Source organism: Oncorhynchus gorbuscha, unplaced genomic scaffold (assembly GCF_021184085.1).
Source record: "Oncorhynchus gorbuscha isolate QuinsamMale2020 ecotype Even-year unplaced genomic scaffold, OgorEven_v1.0 Un_scaffold_1567, whole genome shotgun sequence".
NCBI classification, from domain to species: Eukaryota; Metazoa; Chordata; class Actinopteri; order Salmoniformes; family Salmonidae; genus Oncorhynchus; species Oncorhynchus gorbuscha.
Window position 1 is genome coordinate 72,924 of NW_025746306.1, and position 25,262 is coordinate 98,185.

At 47.9% G+C, this 25,262-nt stretch overlaps 1 protein-coding gene across 1 annotated transcript; it reads right to left on the reverse strand.

Moving 5' to 3' along the window:
• Positions 1–1,010: 1,010 nt before the first annotated feature.
• On the reverse strand, positions 1,011–25,082 carry LOC124023253. Its single transcript, XM_046337787.1, has 10 exons — positions 24,977–25,082; positions 22,893–23,070; positions 20,143–21,705; positions 18,464–18,556; positions 11,301–11,405; positions 10,720–10,829; positions 10,188–10,545; positions 9,657–9,822; positions 1,820–1,914; positions 1,011–1,548 (listed from the first exon to the last, which is right to left on the reverse strand). Exons 2-10 carry the CDS (start codon positions 23,047–23,049, stop codon positions 1,463–1,465), a joined length of 2,733 nt encoding a protein of 910 aa, XP_046193743.1. The 5' UTR covers positions 23,050–23,070; positions 24,977–25,082; the 3' UTR covers positions 1,011–1,462.
• Positions 25,083–25,262: the final 180 nt, after the last annotated feature.

Below are 25,262 nucleotides of genomic sequence, written 5' to 3' on the forward strand. Positions count from 1 at the left end.
TGGGTTCCCCCCTTGGGTTGTACCGTGTCGGAGATCTTTGTGGGCTATACTCGGCCTTGTCTCAGGATGGTAAGTTGGTGGTTGAAGATTTCCCTCTAGTGGTGTGGGGGCTGTGCTTTGGCAAAGTGGGTGGGGTTATATCCTTCCTGTTTGGCCCTGTCCGGGGGTGTCCTCGGATGGGGCCACAGTGTCTCCTGACCCCTCCTGTCTCAGCCTCCAGTATTTATGCTGCAGTAGTTTATGTGTCGGGGGGCTAGGGTCAGTTTGTTTATCTGGAGTACTTCTCCTGTCCTATTCGGTGTCCTGTGTAAATCTAAGTGTGCGTTCTCTAATTCTCTCCTTCTCTCTTTCTTTCTCTCTCTCGGAGGACCTGAGCCCTAGAACCATGCCCCAGGACTACCTGACATGATGACTCCTTGCTGTCCCCAGTCCACCTGGCCATGCTGCTGCTCCAGTTTCAACTGGCCTGGGCCCTAGGACCATGTCCCAGGACTACCTGACATGAGGACTCCTTGCTGTCCCCAGTCCACCTGGCCATGCTCCTGCTCCAGTTTCAACTGTTCTGCCTTACTATTATTCAACCATGCTGGTCATTTATGAACATTTGAACATCTTGGCCACGTTCTGTTATAATCTCCACCCGGCACAGCCAGAAGAGGACTGGCCACCCCACATATGCTCTCTCTAATTCTCTCTTTCTTTCTCTCTCTCGGAGGACCTGAGCCCTAGGACCGTGCCCCAGGACTACCTGACATGATGGCTCCTTGCTGTCCCCAGTCCACCTGACTGTGCTGCTGCTCCAGTTTCAACTGTTCTGCCTTATTATTATTTGACCATGCTGGTCATTTATGAACATTTGAACATCTTGGTCATGTTCTGTTATAATCTCTACCCGGCACAGCCAGAAGAGGACTGGCCACCCCACATAGCCCGGTTCCTCTCTAGGTTTCTTCCTAGGTTTTGGCCTTTCTAGGGAGTTTTTCCTAGCCACCGTGCTTTTACACCTGCATTGTTTGCTGTTTGGGGTTTTAGGCTGGGTTTCTGTACAGCACTTTGAGATATCAGCTGATGTACGAAGGGCTATATAAATAAATTTGATTTGATTTGATTTGATCATCCTTCATTAATCCCTCATTTAGAGTTGTACATCATAAGAGTATAATTTCTGTTAAACTTCATTTTACATAATCAAATCATACAGAACAAAACAAAACATACTTATAATCCGAAAATCGAATCTAAAATGCACATATTTATATATGATTACATCGACAACATACAGAATAAATATGGAACAAATGTTCCTCAACATGTTTGAGAGACACATTGGATGGTGGCCTGAGGTGGGTGGGTCCAGAATCTGATCTGAGTGTCGTCATTGGTCAACAGAGGATGGAGGGAGAGAATGGGGGAGGGGAGCTGGATGGAAGAGAGGATAGAGGGACGGAGGGAAAGGTCCTCCTCACAACATACTGGTCTTCACCATCTCAAAGATCTGTCGGACCTTCACCGCCGGGACGCAGCCTTCCCTCACGATACTAATCGTGCCTGGAGGAGGAGGAAACACAATATTGACTGAGTGATCACTGACACACAATGAATCATAGGGTGGGTTGCAATGTCCCGGTAACTTTCCCAGGTTTTCCAGAAATCCTGGTCAGAGGATTCTTTCAAATCCAGGAATCTTTCAACCTGTATTTCTGGAAAGCCTGGGAATTTAGGGAATGTTTCCAGAATGTTCCATCCCAAGACAGGACAACACAACCTAAGAGGTTAGTAATTAGTTATTGTAGTGTGCGTCTGTTCTGTAACATCATACCTTCATCTATCTTGAGGCAGTTCACCACCGTTGAGGCTACGATCTCGTTGGAATCCCCGTCACACAGAACCCCCTGGATCTTATGGCCCAGCCGACTAGGATACACATAGAGACAGACAGAATAGGTTCAGGTTTAGGTTAGGTTTAGATTGGCCCAGTCGACTAGGATACACATAGAGACAGACAGTGTCAGAGTAGGTTCAGGTTCAGGTTAGGTTTACACCTTGTATATTGACTCTGTACTGGTACCCCCTGTATATAGCCTCCACATTGACTCTGTACCGGTACCCCCTGTATATAGTCTCCACATTGACTCTTTACCAGTACCCCCTGTATATAGCCTCCACATTGACTTTGTACCGGTACCTCCTGTATATAGCCTCCACCTTGACTCTGTACCGGTACCCCCTGTATATAGCCTCCACATTGACTCAGTACCGTAATACCCTGTATATAGCCTCCACGTTGACTCAGTACCGTAATACCCTGTATATAGTCTCCACATTGACTCTGTACCGTAATACCCTGTATATAGCCTCCACATTGACTCAGTACCGTAATACCCTGTATATAGCCTCCACCTTGACTCTGTACTGTAATACCCTGTATATAGCCTCCACATTGACTCAGTACCGTAATACCCTGTATATAGCCCCCACATTGACTCTGTACCGGTACCCCCTGTATATAGCCTCCACATTGACTCAGTACCGTAATACCCTGTATATAGCCTCCACATTGACTCAGTACCATAATACCCTGTATATAGCCTCCACCTTGACTCTGTACTGTAATACCCTGTATATAGCCTCCACATTGACTCAGTACCGTAATACCCTGTATATAGCCTCCACGTTGACTCTGTATCGTAATACCCTGTATATAGCCTCCACATTGACTCAGTACCGTAATACCCTGTATATAGCCTCCACATTGACTCTGTACCGGTACCCCCTGTATATAGTCTCCACATTGACTCTCTACCGTAATACCCTGTATATAGCCTCCACATTGACTCTGTACCGGTACCCCCTGTATATAGCCTCCGCATTGACTCAGTACTGTAATACCCTGTACATGGCCTCCACATTGACTCTGTACCGGTACCCCCTGTATATAGCCTCCACATTGACTCTCTACCGTAATACCCTGTATATAGCCTCCACATTGACTCAGTACTGTAATACCCTGTATATAGCCTCCACATTGACTCTGTACTGTAATACCCTGTATATAGCCTCCACATTGACTCTCTACCGTAATACCCTGTATATAGCCTCCACATTGACTCAGTACTGTAATACCCTGTATATAGCCTCCACATTGACTCTGTACTGTAATACCCTGTATATAGCCTCCACATTGACTCTCTACCATAATACCCTGTATATAGCCTCCACATTGACTCTGTACCGGTACCCCCTGTATATAGCCTCCACATTGACTCTCTACCGTAATACCCTGTATATAGCCTCCACATTGACTCAGTACTGTAATACCCTGTATATAGCCTCCACATTGACTCAGTACCGTAATACCCTGTATATAGCCTCCACATTGACTCAGTACCGTAATACCCTGTATATAGACTCCACATTGACTCAGTACTGTAATACCCTGTATATAGCCTCCACATTGACTCAGTACCGTAATACCCTGTATATAGCCTCCACATTGACTCAGTACCGTAATACCCTGTATATAGTCTCCACATTGACTCAGTACCGTAATACCCTGTATATAGCCTCCACATTGACTCAGTACCGTAATACCCTGTATAGTCTCCACATTGACTCAGTACCGTAATACCCTGTATATAGTCTCCACATTAACTCTGTACCGTAATACCCTGTATATAGTCTCCACATTGACTCAGTACCGTAATACCCTGTATATAGCCTCCACATTGACTCAGTACCGTAATACCCTGTATATAGCCTCCACATTGTTATTTTGATTATTGGTTACTTTTATTTTTTATTAATTATTTTTTGTACTTAACACTTGTTCTTTAACATTGTTAGTTAAGGGCTTGTAAGTAAGCATTTCACTGTAAGGTCTACTACACCTGTGTATTTGGCGCAAGTGACAAATAACATTTGATTTGATTTGATTTTGTTTGTACGAAAGATTCCACCCGAGATCAGCTAGATGCAGGCAAGATTGTGAAAGGCGGTATTGAATGTGTCACTGTCTGTCACCTTGATTACACGACCTGGAACGAACTACAAAAATCTCTGAAACTGGAAATACTTATCTCCCTCACTAGCTTTAAGCACCAACTGTCAGAGCAGCTCACAGATTACTGCACCTGTACATAGCCCACTTATAATTTAGCCCAAACAACTACCTCTTTCCCTACTGTATTTAATGTATTTATTTATTTTGCTCCTTTGCGCCCCATTATTTTTAATTCTACTTTGCACATTCTTCCACTGCAAATCTACCATTCCAGTGTTTTACTTGCTATATTGTATTTACTTTGCCACCATGGCCTTTTGTTGCCTTTACCTCCCTTCACACCTCATTTGCTCACATTGTATATAGACTTGTTTATACTGTATTATTGACTGTATGTTTGTTTTACTCCATGTGTAACTCTGTGTTGTTGTATCTGTCGAACTGCTTTGCTTTATCTTGGCCAGGTCGCAATTGTAAATGAGAACTTGTTCTCAACTTGCCTACCTGGCAAAACCCGAAATGCAGCCTCAATCTGTCTCTCTCATATCCTCCTCTAGGGAAATAACCCCCACCTGGTTAAATAAAGGTGATTTTTTTTAAAAAATTTAAAGAAAAAGTGAAAGGCGGTATTGAATGTGTCACAGAATGTGTCACTGTTGTAAACGTTCATTCGTAGGCTAGGTTGTAGCAACCTCATGATGGGTAGAGGGAAAATTAGAGTATCATGTAGTAAACCGATCACTGTTACATTGAACTGGGTGAATGACAGTAACCTAAACCTGTCACTGTTACATTGAACTGGGTGAATGACAGTAACCTAAACCTGTCACTGTTACATTGAACTGGGTGAATGACAGTAACCTAAACCTGTCACTGTTACATTGAACTGGGTGAATGACAGTAACCTAAACCTGTCACTGTTACATTGAACTGGGTGAATGGAATAATGAATTCCAGTCATTCAATATGCTGTAATAGATTTAAGGCCATGCTCTTAGAAAAATAATCGTCCTCACTATTCTTAAACGGCACCTACCATCACTGGAATCTAATCATCATGACCCTACAGCCAGCAGGACACAAGGCAGAGGACTGATTAACACAGATATATTAGTAGAACTGGATATTTACACAGCAGGCTGACTGATATGAAACCAGTCTGACAGGAAATATCAGACCAGTTTACAATACAACCAGCAATCCAAGATAGAAAAATACTTCTATACTGACATCACTTTCAGTATCACGATCAGCATGAAGGGAGCATAGCTGTTCAAACTATCTGATGAAGGCAGCATAGCTGTTCAAACTATCTGATGAAGGCAGCATAGCTGTTCAAACTATCTGATGAAGGGAGCATAGCTGTTCAAACTATCTGATGAAGACAGCATAGCTGTTCAAACTATCTGATGAAGACAGCATAGCTGTTCAAACTATCTGATGAAGACAGCATAGCTGTTCAAACTATCTGATGAAGACAGCATAGCTGTTCAAACTATCTGATGAAGACAGCATAGCTGTTCAAACTATCTGATGAAGACAGCATAGCTGTTCAAACTATCTGATGAAGACAGCATAGCTGTTCAAACTATCTGATGAAGACAGCATAGCTGTTCAAACTATCTGATGAAGACAGCATAGCTGTTCAAACTATCTGATGAAGACAGCATAGCTGTTCAAACTATCTGATGAAGACAGCATAGCTGTTCAAACTATCTGATGAAGACAGCATAGCTGTTCAAACTATCTGATGAAGACAGCATAGCTGTTCAAACTATCTGATGAAGACAGCATAGCTGTTCAAACTATCTGATGAAGACAGCATAGCTGTTCAAACTATCTGATGAAGACAGCATAGCTGTTCAAACTATCTGATGAAGACAGCATAGCTGTTCAAACTATCTGATGAAGACAGCATAGCTGTTCAAACTATCTGATGAAGACAGCATAGCTGTTCAAACTATCTGATGAAGACAGCATAGCTGTTCAAACTATCTGATGAAGGCAGCATAGCATACCAACAGGCTTAAGTGCTTAAGTATAGGTGAGTACAGGGTACAGGTGAGTACAGGTGAGTACAGGTGGGTACAGGTGGGTATAGGTGAGTACAGGTGAGTACAGGTGAGTACAGGTGGGTATAGGTGAGTACAGGTGGGTACAGGTGGGTACAGGTGGGTAGAGGTGAGAACAGGTGAGTACAGGTGGGTAGAGGTGAGAACAGGCGAGTACAGGTGGGTAGAGGTGAGAACAGGTGAGTACAGGTGGGTAGAGGTGAGAACAGGTGAGTACAGGTGGGTAGAGGTGAGAACAGGTGAGTACAGGTGGGTAGAGGTGAGAACAGGCGAGTACAGGTAGGTAGAGGTGAGAACAGGCGAGTACAGGTGGGTAGAGGTGAGAACAGGTGAGTACAGGTGGGTAGAGGTGAGAACAGGTGAGTACAGGTGGGTAGAGGTGAGAACAGGTGAGTACAGGTGGGTAGAGGTGAGAACAGGCGAGTACAGGTGGGTAGAGGTGAGAACAGGCGAGTACAGGTAGGTAGAGGTGAGAACAGGCGAGTACAGGTGGGTAGAGGTGAGAACAGGCGAGTACAGGTGGATAGAGGTGAGAACAGGCGAGTACAGGTAGGTAGAGGTGAGAACAGGCGAGTACAGGTAGATAGAGGTGAGAACAGGCGAGTACAGGTGGGTAGAGGTGAGAACAGGCGAGTACAGGTGGTGAGAGGTGAGAACAGGCGAGTACAGGTGGGTAGAGGTGAGAACAGGTGAGTACAGGTGGGTAGAGGTGAGAACAGGTGAGTACAGGTGGATAGAGGTGAGAACAGGCGAGTACAGGTGGGTAGAGGTGAGAACAGGCGAGTAAAGGTGGGTAGAGGTGAGAACAGGCGAGTACAGGTGGTGAGAGGTGAGAACAGGCGAGTACAGGTGGGTAGAGGTGAGAACAGGTGAGTACAGGTGTGTAGAGTTGGGTAGAGGTGAGAACAGGCGAGTACAGGTGGGTAGAGGTGAGAACAGGTGGGTAGAGGTGAGAACAGGCGAGTACAGGTGGGTAGAGGTGAGAACAGGTGAGTACAGGTGGGTAGAGGTGAGAACAGGCGAGTACAGGTGGGTAGAGGTGAGAACAGGCGAGTACAGGTGGGTAGAGGTGAGAACAGGCGAGTACAGGTGGGTAGAGGTGAGAACAGGCGAGTACAGGTGGGTAGAGGTGAGAACAGGCGAGTACAGGTGGGTAGAGGTGAGTAAAGGCGAGTAAAGGTGGGTAGAGGTGAGAACAGGCGAGTACAGGTGGTGAGAGGTGAGAACAGGCGAGTACAGGTGGGTAGAGGTGAGAACAGGTGAGTACAGGTAGGTAGAGGTGGGTAGAGGTGAGAACAGGCGAGTACAGGTGGGTAGAGGTGAAAACAGGTGGGTAGAGGTGAGAACAGGCGAGTACAGGTGGGTAGAGGTGAGAACAGGCGAGTACAGGTGGGTAGAGGTGAGTACAGCTGGGTAGAGGTGAGAACAGGCGAGTACAGGTGGGTAGAGGTGAGAACAGGCGAGTACAGGGGGGTAGAGGTGAGAACAGGCGAGTACATGTGGGTAGAGGTGAGAACAGGCGAGTACAGGTGGGTAGAGGTGAGAACAGGCGAGTACAGGTGGGTAGAGGTGAGAACAGGCGAGTACAGGTGGGTAGAGGTGAGAACAGGTGGGTAGAGGTGAGAACAGGCGAGTACAGGTGGATAGAGGTGAGAACAGGCGAGTACAGGTGGTGAGAGGTGAGAACAGGCGAGTACAGGTGGGTAGAGGTGAGAACAGGTGAGTACAGGTGGGTAGAGGTGAGAACAGGTGAGTACAGGTGGATAGAGGTGAGAACAGGCGAGTACAGGTGGGTAGAGGTGAGAACAGGCGAGTACAGGTGGGTACAGGTGAGTACAGGTGGGTAGAGGTGAGAACAGGTGAGTACAGGTGGGTACAGGTGAGTACAGGTGGGTAGAGGTGAGATCAGGCGAGTACAGGTGGGTAGAGGTGAGAACAGGCGAGTACAGGTGGGTAGAGGTGAGAACAGGCGAGTACAGGTGGGTAGAGGTGAGAACAGGCGAGTAAAGGTGGGTAGAGGTGAGAACAGGTGAGTACAGGTGGGTAGAGGTGGGTAGAGGTATGAACAGGTGAGTACAGGTGGGTAGAGGTGAGAACAGGTGGGTAGAGGGGAGAACAGGCGAGTACAGGTGGGTAGAGGTGAGAACAGGCGAGTACAGGTGGGTAGAGGTGAGTACAGCTGGGTAGAGGTGAGAACAGGTGAGTACAGGTGGGTAGAGGTGAGAACAGGCGAGTACAGGTGGGTAGAGGTGAGAACAGGCGAGTACAGGTGGGTAGAGGAGAGAACAGGTGAGTACAGGTGGGTAGAGGTGAGAACAGGCGAGTACAGGTGGGTAGAGGTGAGAACAGGTGAGTACAGGTGGGTAGAGGTGAGAACAGGCGAGTACAGGTGGGTAGAAGTGAGAACAGGCGAGTACAGGTGGGTAGAGGTGAGAACAGGCGAGTACAGGTGGGTAGAGGTGAGAACAGGCGAGTACAGGTGGGTAGAGGTGGGAACAGGCGAGTACAGGTGGGTAGAGGTGAGAACAGGTGGGGAGAGGTGAGAACAGGTGAGTACAGGTGGGTAGAGGTGAGAACAGGCGAGTACAGGTGGGTAGAGGTGAGAACAGGCGAGTACAGGTGGGTAGAGGTGAGAACAGGTGAGTACAGGTGGGTAGAGGTGAGAACAGGCGAGTACAGGTGGGTAGAGGTGAGAATAGGTGAGTACAGGTGGGTAGAGGTGAGAACAGGTGAGTACAGGTGGGTAGAGGTGAGTACAGGTGGGTAGAGGTGAGTACAGGTGGGTAGAGGTGAGTACAGGTGGGTAGAGGTGAGTACAGGTGGGTAGACGTGAGAACAGGTGAGTACAGGTGGGTAGAGGTGAGAACAGGTGAGTACAGGTGGGTACAGGTGAGTACAGGTGGGTAGAGATGAGTACAGGTTGGTAGAGGTGAGTACAGGTGGGTAGAAGTGAGTACAGGTGGGTAGAGGTGAGAACAGGTGAGTACAGGTGGGTAGAGGTGAGTACAGATGGGTAGAGGTGAGTACAGGTGGGTAGAGGTGAGAACAGGTGAGTACAGGTGGGTAGAGGTGAGTACAGGTGGGTAGAGGTGAGTACAGGTGGGTAGAGGTGAGTACAGGTGGGTAGAGGTGAGAACAGGTGAGTACAGGTGGGTAGAGGTGAGTACAGGTGGGTAGAGGTGAGAACAGGTGAGTACAGGTGGGTAGAGGTGAGAACAGGTGAGTACAGGTGGGTAGAGGTGAGAACAGGTGAGTACAGGTGGGTAGAGTGTGAGAACAGGTGAGTACAGGTGGGTAGAGGTGACAACAGGTGAGTACAGGTGGGTAGAGGTGAGAACAGGTGAGTACAGGTGGGTAGAGGTGAGAACAGGTGAGTACAGGTGGGTAGAGGTGAGAACAGGTGAGTACAGGTGGGTAGAGGTGAGAACAGGTGAGTACAGGTGGGTAGAGGGGAGAACAGGCGAGTACAGGTGGGTAGAGGTGAGAACAGGTGAGTACAGGTGGGTCGAGGTGAGAACAGGCGAGTACAGGTGGGTAGAGGTGGGTACTGGTGGGTACAGGTGAGTGTTATGATAGGACTTTACCTGATGACCATGTCGTGGTGCGTACTGTCGGGTTCTCCACTGGGATTGGCTGAGGTGATGGCAAGTGGTCCGGTGATGTCACACAGGTGTCCTGTGACGGTGTGGTCAGGGACTCGGATCATGATGCTATCATTGGTCCCCACGCGGTCGTAGGCCGGACCCACACCTGGACAACATAGGTAAACAATTAGAACATCAATCGAATGATCGCTCACAATATAGAATAAAGAAACCATTTCTGAGAGAATCCCTAACTCTAATCCAATGTAGCCCGGCAGGGTAGCCTAGTGTTTAGAGCGTTGGACTAGTAACCAGAAGGTTGCAAGTTCAAACCCCTGAGCTGACAAGGTACCAATCTGTCATTCTGCACCTGAACAGGCAGTTAACCCACTGTTCCTAGGCCATCATTGAAATAAGAATTTGTTCTTAACTGACTTGCTTAGTTAAATAAAGTTTTTTAAAACTATTTAAAATCCCAATGCAGTTGAAGCCACCCTCCTCCTCCCCTCTCCTCCCCTCCACACTCCTTACCCAGTGTGAGTAGCCAGTCTCCCTTGCTGACGATGCAGCTGATCCCTCCAGGGTAGACGTTCCTCATGAATTCCCAGAGTAGAGAGCTGAATGGGGGCTTGGCTGCCACCAGCTGCTCCACACTGGAGATACAGATACAGATGGGCTTCTCTGCTGGACGGTCCTTAATGTTGTAGATGTTCTCGATGGCCTGAGGGTTCTTGCAGGATGCGGCCAGGGCGTAGACCGTATCGGTGGGGATTCCACAGACCCCCCCGTCGTCCAGCAGTCTGGAGATCTTCAGAAGACCGCTGGTCAGTCTGGAGTCTGCTACGGGACAAGGCAGAGCAGGGGAGGACTTCTGCTGCTGATTCACATCCTGAGACACAACAACACAGGGAGAGAGACACACGATATGGAACACGATAGAAAAGGAATGAACTGGATTGGAGAAAAGTAGAATAAAATGTAATGAAACACATGAACCCACTGCATTCTACTTGTCAGCTCATCCAGTGGAAAGCAACAGAATGGAATAGTGCCTTGTTCTCACCTTAACCAGTGGAGGCCCCATGGGCATCACACTCTGACGGAAGGTACAGTTGACCAGTGATGCCAGGGTTCCATATAGACAGATGACAGAGAACACAGCTAGCATGGCAACTACAAGAACAACGCCAGAAATGTGTTAGAACAGTAACACAGCTGACATCTAGATTGCAAAATAATGTGTACATTTTACAGTTACTGTTTGAGCAGCAAACGTATTGATGGATACCACATAACACTGTCTGAATCACAAACCCAACACTTCAACCACTCCGATCACTCCATAAAGGGCAGATGGCCAAGTGTTGCTTTTGGGTTTCAGCCTTACTGTATATCACAATAGGTTGGTGGAACCGTCATTGGGGAGAAATGAGGGCTTGTCATTAGGCTTGTTCTATTGACTGGAACAGAATCAGTGGAATGGTAGCAAATACATCAAACACATAGTTTCAAGGTGATTGATGCCATTCCATTTGCTCCGTTCCGGCCATTATTATGAGCCGTTCTCCCCTCAGGAGCCTCCTGAGCCGTTTATGTAGAATGTGAGTCCTGTCAGTGTAGGGAGGTGAAAAGCAGGTCACTTACTCTCCAGCTGGTAGGGGAGCTGTTGCAGAGTGGACAGGAGGAAACACACCAGAACCGCCTCCATGACCACGGTCAGAGACAAGAGGACCAGGTTACCATACGCAGCTGGAGGGGACATGGAGAGGGTTAGGACCAGGTTACCATGGAGAGGGTTAGGACCAGGTTACCATGGAGAGGGTTAGGACCAGGTTACCATGGAGAGAGTTAGGACCAGGTTACCATGGAGAGGGTTAGGACCAGGTTACCATGGAGAGGGTTAGGACCAGGTTATCATACGCAGCTGGAAGGGACATGGAGAGGGTTAGGACCAGGTTACCATGGAGAGGGTTAGGACCAGGTTACCATGGAGAGGGTTAGGACCAAGTTATCATACGCAGCTGGAAGGGACATGGAGAGGGTTAGTACCAGGTTACCATGGAGAGGGTTAGGACCAGGTTACCATGGAGAGGGTTAGGACCAGGTTACCATGGAGAGGGTTAGGACCAGGTTACCATGGGGAGGGTTAGGACCAGGTTACCATGGAGAGGGTTAGGACCAGGTTACCATGGAGAGGTTTAGGACCAGGTTACCATGGAGAGGTTTAGGACCAGGTTACCATGGAGAGGGTTAGGACCAGGTTACCATGGAGAGGGTTAGGACCAGGTTACCATGGAGAGGGTTAGGACCAGGTTACCATGGAGAGGTTTAGGACCAGGTTACCATGGAGAGGTTTAGGACCAGGTTACCATGGAGAGGGTTAGGACCAGGTTACCATGGAGAGGGTTAGGACCAGGTTACCATGGAGAGGGTTAGGACCAGGTTACCATGGAGAGGTTTAGGACCAGGTTACCATACACAGCTGGAAGGGACATGGAGAGGGTTAGGACCAGGTTACCATGGAGAGGGTTAGGACCAGGTTACCATATGCAGCTGGAAGGGACATGGAGAGGGTTAGGACCAGGTTACCATGGAGAGGGTTAGGACCAGGTTACCATGGAGAGGGTTAGGACCAGGTTACCATGGAGAGGTTTAGGACCAGGTTACCATACGCAGTTGGAAGGGACATGGAGAGGGTTAGGACCAGGTTACCATGGAGAGGTTTAGGACCAGGTTACCATGGAGAGGTTTAGGACCAGGTTACCATGGAGAGGTTTAGGACCAGGTTACCATGGAGAGGGTTAGGACCAGGTTACCATGGAGAGGGTTAGGACCAGGTTACCATGGAGAGGGTTAGGACCAGGTTATCATGGAGAGGGTTAGGACCAGGTTACCATGGAGAGGTTTAGGACCATGTTACCATGGAGAGGGTTAGGACCAGGTTACCATGGAGAGGTTTAGGACCAGGTTACCATGGAGAGGGTTAGGACCAGGTTACCATGAAGAGGGTTAGGACCGGGTTACCATGGAGAGGTTTAGAACCAGGTTACCATGGAGAGGGTTAGGACCAGGTTACCATGGAGAGGGTTAGGACCAGGTTACCATGGAGAGGGTTAGGACCAGGTTACCATGGAGAGGGTTAGGACCAGGTTACCATGGAGAGGTTTAGGACCAGGTTACCATACACAGCTGGAAGGGACATGGAGAGGGTTAGGACCAGGTTACCATGGAGAGGGTTAGGACCAGGTTACCATATGCAGCTGGAAGGGACATGGAGAGGGTTAGGACCAGGTTACCATGGAGAGGGTTAGGACCAGGTTACCATGGAGAGGGTTAGGACCAGGTTACCATGGAGAGGTTTAGGACCAGGTTACCATACGCAGTTGGAAGGGACATGGAGAGGGTTAGGACCAGGTTACCATGGAGAGGTTTAGGACCAGATTACCATGGAGAGGTTTAGGACCAGGTTACCATGGAGAGGTTTAGGACCAGGTTACCATGGAGAGGGTTAGGACCAGGTTACCATGGAGAGGGTTAGGACCAGGTTACCATGGAGAGGTTTAGGACCAGGTTACCATGGAGAGGGTTAGGACCAGGTTACCATGGAGTGGGCACTACTTTAGACCAGGGCCCTATTCTCTATATAGTGCACTACTATAGACCAGGGCCCTATTCTCTGTATAGTGCACTACTATAGACCAGTGCCCTATTCCCTATATAGTGCACTACTTTTGACCAGGGCCCTATTCCCTATATAGTGCACTACTATAGACCAGTGCCCTATTTCCTATATAGTGCACTACTTTTGACCAGGGCCCTATTCTCTATATAGTGCACTACTATAGACCAGTGCCCTATTCTCTATATAGTGCAGTACTTTAGACCAGGGCCCTATTCTCTATATAGTGCACTACTATAGACCAGTGCCCTATTCTCTATATAGTGCACTACTATAGACCAGTGCCCTATTCTCTATATAGTGCACTAATTTAGACCAGGGCCCTATTCTCTATATAGTGCACTACTATGCACCAGTGCCCTATTCTCTATATAGTGCACTACTTTAGATCAGGGCCCTATTCTCTATATAGTGCACTACTTTAGACCAGGGCCCTATTCTCTATATAGTGCACTACTTTAGACCAGGGCCCTATTCTCTATATAGTGCACTACTTTAGATCAGGGCCCTATTCTCTATATAGTGCACTACTTTAGACCAGGGCCCTATTCTCTATATAGTGCACTACTTTAGACCAGGGCCCTATTCTCTATATAGTGCACTACTTTAGACCAGGGCCCTATTCTCTATATAGTGCACTACTTTAGACCAGGGCCCTATTCTCTATATAGTGCACTACTTTAGACCAGGGCCCTATTCTCTATATAGTGCACTACTTTAGACCAGGGCCCTATTCTCTATATAGTGCACTACTTTAGACCAGGGCCCTATTCTCTATATAGTGCACTACTTTAGACCAGGGCCCTATTCTCTATATAGTGCACTACTTTAGACCAGGGCCCTATTCTCTATATAGTGCACTACTTTAGATCAGGGCCCTATTCTCTATATAGTGCACTACTTTAGACCAGGGCCCTATTCTCTATATAGTGCACTACTTTAGACCAGGACCCATGGGGCTGTGTAGGGAATAGAATGCCATTAGGGAAAACCCATGGAGAGGTTTAGGACCAGGTTACCATGGAGAGGGTTAGGACCAGGTTACCATGGAGATGTTTAGGACCAGGTTACCATGGAGAGGGTTAGGACCAGGTTACCATGGAGAGGGTTAGGACCAGGTTACCATGGAGTGGGCACTACTTTAGACCAGGGCCCTATTCTCTATATAGTGCACTACTATAGACCAGGGCCCTATTCTCTATATAGTGCACTACTTTAGATCAGGGCCCTATTCTCTATATAGTGCACTACTTTAGACCAGGGCCCTATTCTCTATATAGTGCACTACTTTAGACCAGGACCCATGGGGCTGTGTAGGGAATAGAATGCCATTAGGGAAAACCCACTCCGTTCTTCTCTCCCTCTGTGTTGCAGCAGGAGAAGAGGTAGATATAGTTGTGTTGTTTAGGTTTAGAGTGTGTAGTCTTAGAGTGATTATCTTAATTTACCGAGGTTAGCTAGCCAGCTATTTGTCGTCCTTAACGTAGGTGACTCTGCTAGCTAGCCAACAGCTAGCCAACGCTAGCCAACGTCTTCTGTATAGAACTCAACTACCCGGTCGCATTCACAGGTTGTATCACATTTTCACTTCATTTTCATTACAGTACAACGGTTTGATTTGTTTGATCGTAGCTAGCTACTTAGCTAGCTACATAGCCGTCTTTGTATCAAAGATAATTGTGTAGTCTAGAGCGATTTTCTAGGTTCGCTAGCCATCTATTGTCGTTCTTTTAACGCAACGTAACGTAAACAACACTGCTAGCTAGCCTGCTAGCCCCCGAATAGCAACACTGCAGAAACTATTACACTCAACGGAACGACTTGATTAGTGTAGTGTCAACAACGCACCCACTGCCAGCTGACCTACTTCAGCAGTACTGTATCATTTTAATCATTTTAGTCAATAAGATTCTTGCTACGTAGCTTAACTTTCTGAACATTCGAGACGTGTAGTCCACTTGTCATTCCAATCTCCTTTGCATTAGCGTAGCCTCTTCTGTAGCCTGTCAACTATGTGTCGGTTTATCCCTGTTCTCTCCTCTCTGCACAGACCATACAAACGCTCCTCACCGCGTGGCCGCGGCCACCCTACTCTGGTGGTCCCAGCGCGCACGACCCACGTGGAGTTCCAGGTCTCCGGTAGCCTCTGGAACTGCCAATCTGCGGTCAACAAGGCAGAGTTCATCTCAGCCCATGCCTCCCTCCAGTCCCTCGACTTCTTGGCCCTGACGGAAACATGGATCACCACAGACAACACTGCTACTCCTACTGCTCTCTCTTCGTCCGCCCACGTGTTCTCGCACACCCCGAGAGCGTCTGGTCAGCGGGGTGGTGGCACCGGGATCCTCATCTCTCCCAAGTGGTCATTCTCTCTTTCTCCCCTTACCCATCTGTCTATCGCCTCCTTTGAATTCCATGCTGTCACAGTTACTAGCCCTTTCAAGCTTAACATCCTTATCATTTATCGCCCTCCAGGTTCCCTCGGAGAGTTCATCAATGAGCTTGATGCCTTGATAAGCTCCTTTCCTGAGGACGGCTCACCTCTCACAGTTCTGGGCGACTTTAACCTCCCCACGTCTACCTTTGACTCTTTCCTCTCTGCCTCCTTCTTTCCACTCCTCTCCTCTTTTGACCTCACCCTCTCACCTTCCCCCCCTACTCACAAGGCAGGCAATACGCTCGACCTCATCTTTACTAGATGCTGTTCTTCCACTAACCTCATTGCAACTCCCCTCCAAGTCTCCGACCACTGCCTTGTATCCTTTTCCCTCTCGCTCTCATCCAACACCTCCCACACTGCCCCTACTCGGATGGTATCGCGCCGTCCCTTCGCTCTCTCTCCCCCGCTACTCTCTCCTCTTCCATCCTATCATCTCTTCCCTCCGCTCAAACCTTCTCCCACCTATCTCCTGATTCTGCCTCCTCAACCCTCCTCTCCTCCCTCTCTGCATCCCTTGACTCTCTATGTCCCCTATCCTCCAGGCCGGCTCGGTCCTCCCCTCCCGCTCCGTGGCTCGATGACTCATTGCGAGCTTACAGAACAGGGCTCCGGGCAGCCGAGCGGAAATGGAGGAAAACTCGCCTCCCTGCGGACCTGGCATCCTTTCACTCCCTCCTCTCTACATTTTCCTCCTCTGTCTCTGCTGCTAAAGCCACTTTCTACCACGCTAAATTCCAAGCTTCTGCCTCCAACCCTAGGAAGCTCTTTGCCACCTTCTCCTCCCTCCTGAATCCTCCGCCCCCTCCCCCCTCCTCCCTCTCTGCAGATGACTTCGTCAACCATTTTGAAAAGAAGGTCGACGACATCCGATCCTCGTTTGCTAAGTCAAACGACACCGCTGGTTCTGCTCACACTGCCCTACCCTGTGCTCTGACCTCTTTCTCCCCTCTCTCTCCAGATGAAATCTCGCGTCTTGTGACGGCCGGCCGCCCAACAACCTGCCCGCTTGACCCTATCCCCTCCTCTCTTCTCCAGACCATTTCCGGAGACCTTCTCCCTTACCTCACCTCGCTCATCAACTCATCCCTGACCGTTGGCTACGTCCCTTCCGTCTTCAAGAGAGCGAGAGTTGCACCCCTTCTGAAAAAACCTACACTCGATCCCTCCGATGTCAACAATTACAGACCAGTATCCCTTCTTTCTTTTCTCTCCAAAACTCTTGAACGTGCCGTCCTTGGCCAGCTCTCCCGCTATCTCTCTCTGAATGACCTTCTTGATCCAAATCAGTCAGGTTTCAAGACTAGTCATTCAACTGAGACTGCTCTCCTCTGTATCACGGAGGCGCTCCGCACTGCTAAAGCTAACTCTCTCTCCTCTGCTCTCATCCTTCTAGATCTATCGGCTGCCTTCGATACTGTGAACCATCAGATCCTCCTCTCCACCCTCTCCGAGTTGGGCATCTCCGGCGCGGCCCACGCTTGGATTGCGTCCTACCTGACAGGTCGCTCCTACCAGGTGGCGTGGCGAGAATCTGTCTCCTCACCACGCGCTCTCACCACTGGTGTCCCCCAGGGCTCTGTTCTTGGCCCTCTCCTATTCTCGCTATACACCAAGTCACTTGGCTCTGTCATAACCTCACATGGTCTCTCTTATCATTGCTATGCAGACGACACACAATTAATCTTCTCCTTTCCCCCTTCTGATGACCAGGTGGCGAATCGCATCTCTGCATGTCTGGCAGACATATCAGTGTGGATGACGGATCACCACCTCAAGCTGAACCTCGGCAAGACGGAGCTGCTCTTCCTCCCGGGGAAGGACTGCCCGTTCCATGATCTCGCCATCACGGTTGACAACTCCATTGTGTCCTCCTCCCAGAGTGCCAAGAACCTTGGCGTGATCCTGGACAACACCCTGTCGTTCTCAACTAACATCAAGGCGGTGGCCCGTTCCTGTAGGTTCATGCTCTACAACATCCGCAGAGTACGACCCTGCCTCACACAGGAAGCGGCGCAGGTCCTAATCCAGGCACTTGTCATCTCCCGTCTGGATTACTGCAACTCGCTGTTGGCTGGGCTCCCTGCCTGTGCCATTAAACCCCTTCAACTCATCCAGAACGCCGCAGCCCGTCTGGTGTTCAACCTTCCCAAGTTCTCTCACGTCACCCCGCTCCTCCGTTCTCTCCACTGGCTTCCAGTTGAAGCTCGCATCCGCTACAAGACCATGGTGCTTGCCTACGGAGCTGTGAGGGGAACGGCACCTCAGTACCTCCAGGCTCTGATCAGGCCCTACACCCAAACAAGGGCACTGCGTTCATCCACCTCTGGCCTGCTCGCCTCCCTACCACTGAGGAAGTACAGCTCCCGCTCAGCCCAGTCAAAACTGTTCGCTGCCCTGGCCCCCCAATGGTGGAACAAACTCCCTCACGACGCCAGGACAGCGGAGTCAATCACCACCTTCCGGAGACACCTGAAACCCCACCTCTTTAAGGAATACCTAGGATAGGTTAAGTAATCCCTCTCACCCCACCCCCCCTAAGTTTTAGATGCACTATTGTTAAGTGACTGTCCCACTGGATGTCATAAGGTGATTGCACCAATTTGTAAGTCGCTCTGGATAAGAGCGTCTGCTAAATGACTTAAATGTAAATGTAAATGTAAATATAGGTGATTTCATGTAAAGACTGACCGATGATCATGAGGAAAGCGTTGATGACCAGGAAAGCGATGGCTCCAGCTGTAAACCCATAGGATCCTACTGGAGAGATCTGCAGCAAGGGGCCTGAGAAAAGAACACAGAGATGTTTTACTGAAACAGGCAACAGAGCATGGAGACAGCAACAACAACAACAGCAACAACAGCAATAACATCAACAACCACATCATCAACCACATCAACAACAACATCAACAACATGAACAACAACATTAACAACAAGCACATCAACATCAACAACATCAACAACCACATCAATAACATGAACAACAACATCAACAACAACAACAGCAACAACAACAACAGCAACAACAACAACAACCACATCAACAACAACATGAACAACCACATCAACAACAACATCAACAACAAGCACATCAACATCAACAACAACATTAACAACAAGCACATCAACATCAACAACAAAATTAACAACATCAACAACAACAACATCAACAACAACAACAACAACATGAACAACAACATCAACAACAACAAGCACATCAACATCAACAACCACATCAACAACAACATCAACAACATGAACAACAACATCAACAACAACAAGCACATCAACATCAACAACATCAACAACCACATCAATAACATGGATATATATACAGGGTATCAGATAATAACATGGCTATATATACAGGGTATCAGATAATAACATGGCTATATATACAGGGTATCAGGTAATAACATGGCTATATATACAGGGTATCAGATAATAACATGGCTATATATACAGGGTATCAGGTAATAACATGGCTATATACACAGGGTATCAGGTAATAACATGGCTATATATACAGGGTATCAGATAATAACATGGCTATATATACAGGGTATCAGGTAATAACATGGCTATATACACAGGGTATCAGGTAATAACATGGCTATATATACTGGGTATCAGATAATATCATGGCTATATATACAGGGTATCAGGTAATAACATGGATATATATACAGGGTATCAGATAATATCATGGCTATATATACGGGGTATCAGATAATAACATGGCTATATATACAGGGTATCAGATAATAACATGGCTATATATACAGGGTTTCAGATAATAACATGGCTATATATACAGGGTATCAGATAATAACATGGCTATATATATGGGGTATCAGGTAATAACATGGATATATATACAGGGTATCAGGTAATAACATGGCTGTATATACAGGGTATCAGATAATAACATGGCTGTATATACGGGGTATCAGATAATATCATGGCTATATATACAGGGTTTCAGATAATAACATGGCTATATATACAGGGTATCAGATAATAACATGGCTATATATATGGGGTATCAGGTAATAACATGGATATATATACAGGGTATCAGGTAATAACATGGCTGTATATACAGGGTATCAGGTAATAACATGCATATATATACAGGGTACCAGATAATAACATGGCTATATATACAGGGTAGAAGAGGTAGAAGCGTTTCAGGGTCCTATTGGTTGCAGACTTGGTACATTGGCACTGCTTGCCGCGCGGTAGCAGAGAGAACATTCTATGGCTTGGGTGGCTGTAGTCTGAATCTTTATGGGGCTTTTCCTATTTATGCAAAAAGTTAACTCCAGTTAGGATTGGTTAGTGTTAGCTTGAAGTCATCCACATACCTGCGAAGCGATACCATGTCCAGGTGGCCCAGACAGACAGGTAGAAGGATGGGATGACGGAGCCAAACCTCTGTCCTCCTCTGACCTGCAGCCTGCTGACGAACCCCTGTACCACCGCTCCAGATACCAGAACCCAGGGAACACTCAGTCGCAGGAAGGACACGCTCTGACTGGATGAGGCCGCGTGGAGCGCCGAGAGAGAGGCCACGCCATTGGTCAGGTAGAACAGAGCGTCAGGGATCTGATTGGTCGGGGAGGATGCTGATGATGATGAAGGCAGCGCCCCCTGGAGTTTCCCCGGGGAGCGAAAGCAGGACAGGAAGGAGTGGAGACGGTCGGAGGAGATGGGCTGAGGACCCACCGGGATCAGACTCTTCTCAGCGATGGAGTTGATCAGGCGGCAAAATGTCCCGTAGAGCGAAGCGGAGGCAAACAGGGAACAGGACACCCCGAAGAACACATAGTACCCCTGGAGGGGGATCTGGGGGACTGTGGAGATGGACAGCAGCAGGAACAGAGCATTATGGGTAACCTCCAGGGTGTCATTACTCAGACTGACAACTAGGAGGAGGAGTGCCACCGCCACGAAGAACCAATCACCAACCATCGCCTGTCTCCCAGTAGCCACCTCTCCCTCCGGCTCCGACACGATCACAGCCGACAACACAAACTCCTCCCACGCCTTGGTAAGCCAGTAGGTGGCATGCAGGCCGGCCTTGGTGACCAGGTAGCCATCTTGCCGCAGGTGAGCGTAGTAGCTAGAGAGGAGTTGAGCAGCAGAGATGATGGAGACCCACACAGCACCCAGGGAGAAGGACGTGACGTATCCAAAGCTGTAGAACAACATGATGAAGGGAGACACCATGTCACAGAAGAAGAAGAGCGCCTGGGGTTCAGCGTACTTGGTGTTCTTCTTCTTCTCCTGTCCCAGGCTCTGGGCGCTGGCCGCAGGGCTGTTGGTCCCCAGCAGGAGCACGTTGAACAGGGGCGTGCCGAACCCCTTGAGGACATAGCGCTGCGCCAGACCTTTCACCAACAGGGCGGCGCTGCCGTACACGGCGAAAAGGAGGATGAGGAGTTCTAGAATGCCAGAGACGACCAGTGGCCAGGCCGAGGACACGCCCACCGCCACAGCCTCAAACAGCAGGGTAAGCGTGATGGCACCGAACACGAAGGGCATGATGACGTTTACCGTGGCAGAGCAGAAGGCCAATAGGAAGGATAGAAGGATGTAGGGGACCAATCCCGCGATGGCAGACTGGGGGATGAGCAGGAGAGACAGCCAATCAGGGCTCTGCGAGGTGCTGTTCCAGAGTTCAGCCGACAGAGATAGGTTGGTCGTGAGGGCGGTGAGCGGGGTCGCGTTACTCATCAGGTCATGTGACATGGTCAGGTTAGTTGTGATTGATTGGGATGCACCCAGGAAGATGCGTGTGGCACCATAGCTGCCCCAGAGAGCTGCATAGCCAATGAAGGCGGTGCCACTCAGGTGGTCGTATTTACGGAACGACAGGAGGCCGGCAATCAGCTGACACACTCCACCTATCAGGATGAGATGAACACCTGAAACACAACACAATGATGTTAACAAACCTGAAACACAACACGATGATGTTGAACAACACCTGAAACACAACACGATGATGTTGGACAACACCTGAAACACAGCACATTAAGAACAGGGAAAAGAGTAGGGTTTGTCATTGTGAACAGGGAAAAGAGTAGGGTTTGTCATTGTGAACAGGGAAACGAGTAGGGTTAGTCATTGTGAACAGGGAAACGAGTAGGGTTAGTCATTGTGAACAGGGAAACTGTCATGTTTTGTCATTGATTATCATGTCTTGTCCCTGTGCTTCCCCTTCTATTCGTTTCCCTCTGCTGGTCTTATTAGGTTCTTTCCCTCTTTCTATCCCTCTCTCTCCCCCTCCCTCTCTCACTCTCTCGCTCTCTCTTCTCTCTATCGTTCCGTTCCTGCTCCCAGCTGTTCCTATTCCCCTAATCAATCATTTAGTCTTCCCACACCTGTTCCTTATCTTTTCCCCTGATTAGAGTCCCTATTTCTTCCCTTGTTTTCCGTTCCTGTCCTGTCGGATCCTTGTCTATTATTCACCGTGCTGTGTCTATGTATTGCCCTGTCGTGTCGTGTTTCCCTCAGATGCTGCGTGGTGAGCAGGTGTCTGAGTCTGCTACGTTCAAGTGCCTTCCCGAGGCAACCTGCAGTTCTTGATCAAGTCTCCAGTCTGTTCTCGTCATTACGAGTAGTATTATGCCTTTTGTTTGTAAAGTAACTTTACTGGATTAAAAACTCTGTTTTCGCCAAGTCGCTTTTGGGTCCTCATTCACCTGCATAACAGAAACGAGTAGGGTTAGTCATTGTGAACAGGGAAAAGAGTAGGGTTAGTCATTGTGAACAAGGAAAAGAGTAGGGTTAGTCATTGTGAACAGGGAAAAGAGTAGGGTTAGTCATTGTGAACAGGGAAAAGAGTAGGCTTAGTCATTGTGAACAGGGAAAGAGTAGGGTTAGTCATTGTGAACAGGGAAAGAGTAGGGTTAGTCATTGTGAACAGGGAAAAGAGTAGGGTTAGTCATTGTGAACAGGGAAAAGAGTAGGGTTAGTCATTGTGAACAGGGAAAAGAGTAGGGTTAGTCATTGTGAACAGGGAAAAGAGTAGGGTTAGTCATTGTGAACAGGGAAAAGAGTAGGGTTAGTCATTATGAAAGCGATCGTGATGATGGATTGATTAGCGTACCTGCCAGAATGTTCTCCACCCCCTCGGCAGATACTCCGGTTCTTGCTGTGTTGAAGTTCTGCAGTAGAACCAGGAACGCACTGATCCCATTGGCCAACATACCCAACACCCCCGGCTCCCCATAGAAACTGGCGGGAAAACCATCCAAGGTTGCCATGGCGCAGTGGTTTAGCTACAGCTGTAAAACAACAGAGAAGATCCTAATATCATGTCACCATGAGAGAGACAACTGGAAAAGGAAGAAAGAGTGAGAGACGGCTGAATGATGAAAATAGACGTTATTCAGTCGGCTTTTATTCGAGCCTTAGGTCTAATGTTTAACCCCAAGGTTGTAGACTGAGCCCCCCTTGGCTCCCTCTCTCCTATGGGGAACCTGGTCAAAAGTAGTGCACTACAGTATATAGGGAGGAGGGGGTCATTTAGGATGCAGCCTAGCTGGAGTGGTTGGCTTGTCTGTCTGTCAACACGCTCCTCCAACCCAGGGCTGAGACTAGCTAAGCCTTCCTCTAGCTATACTCTTAAACCTAATATTTGCTCTTTTCTATATCCTGTGGAATGGAAGGACAGTATAAATGTGTTTCTGGTATAAATGTGTTTTGGATAATAAACCTGAAGATATATTTGGAGAGCTGATGATATCACCGAGCCTGGCCATCATGAAGGATAAATGTTTTGTTGACTGGAGAGATGACACATCCTAGACAGACAGACAGACAGACAGACAGACAGACAGACAGACAGACAGACAGACAGACAGACAGACAGACAGACAGACAGACAGACAGACAGACAGACAGACAGACAGACAGACAGACAGACAGACAGACAGACAGACAGACAGACAGACAGACAGACAGACAGACAGACAGACAGACAGACAGACAGACAGACAGACAGACAGACAGACAGACAGACAGACAGTAGGGGGGCATTAGAGAGACAGACAGACAGACAGACAGACAGACAGACAGACAGACAGACAGACAGACAGACAGACAGACAGACAGACAGACAGACAGACAGACAGACAGACAGACAGACAGACAGACAGACAGACAGACAGACAGACAGACAGACAGACAGACAGACAGACAGACAGACAGACAGACAGACAGACAGACAGACAGACAGACAGACAGACAGACAGACAGACAGACAGACAGACAGACAGACAGACAGACAGACAGACAGACAGACAGACAGACAGACAGACAGACAGACAGACATTCTTCATGTTAACTGATCCTATCTCAGCAGGCCTAGTCTGACAGACTTCCTGGATACGAAGCAGGCCAGATTTATCTCAATACTTCATGTTATGTATCAGTGAACATAAAGATCACAGCTCCCTCTAGATGGAACACAGAAAACTACACTTATTATGAGAAAACATTTAGGAATTATTACAGAATATCTGTTAGACTGTCATACTGTATATCTGTTAGACTGTCATACTGTATATCTGTTAGACTGTCATACTGTATATCTGTTAGACTGTCATACTGTATATCTGTTAGACTGTCATACTGTATATCTGTTAGACTGTCATACTGTATATCTGTTAGACTGTCATACTGTATATCTGTTAGACTGTCATACTGTATATCTGTTAGACTGTCAAACATCAAGTATATTATTAAGTTGAGGACTGTTTTTAGTTTACTAGAGGTCTTCTACTGATATCAGACCTCTCACTCTCTCTCTCTCTCTCCCTCTCTCACTCTCTCTCTCTCTCACTCGCTCACTTTCACTCTCTCTCACTCACACTCGCTCTCACTCACACTCGCTCTCACTCTCTACTCTCCACTCTCCACTCTGCTCTCCTGTCCTCATCTCTCTCTCTCACCATTTTACCATTTCTCCACTGAGTCGCTGCTAACTTGTCAGACAACTTCTCCACGGTGCTAAAAGCTGTTTTTAACTTTCTTTAACATTCATATTTACATCAAATATATGTTATTTCTAATCATGCCATGAATGTTTTAATATAATATATTGTTTGATCTGAAACTAGCCTATACAGTGCATTTACAGAGGGAAGAGATGGACAGATTATTCAGTGACAAGTAAGACAGAGTTTTTACCTGGCGGTGGACAAGATGGTGATAATGATGATTGTCAGGCTGAGAGAGAGAAGAGGTGATGCTGGGACGGAGAGAGAGAAAGGCTGTTAATCTGATGCTCTGGAGGAATATTGATGTTTATCACCAGAAATATCCTGTCTTCAGGGTGGGAGGAGTTTCTGGAGTTCCCCTGGTCCCACCCTTGAGTGGTGACATCATACCTTACCTAAGAAATCAATTACTTCCTTCTGATGATGATGAGGAGGAGGAACAATCTCAGCTTGTGATTGGAATAGAGGTGGTGTTT

Bases quoted from the DNA above. Each gene is read 5' to 3' on its own strand.
- LOC124023253 (XM_046337787.1), bottom strand. From the start codon at position 23,049: ATGGCAACCTTGGATGGTTTTCCCGCCAGTTTCTATGGGGAGCCGGGG. The intron at 21,706-22,892 runs GTACGCTAATCA...GTTGTGTTTCAG, and splicing joins GGTGGAGAACATTCTGGCAG to GTGTTCATCTCATCCTGATA. The intron at 18,557-20,142 runs GTATGTGGATGA...TTCTTTTCTCAG, and splicing joins GACATGGTATCGCTTCGCAG to GCCCCTTGCTGCAGATCTCT.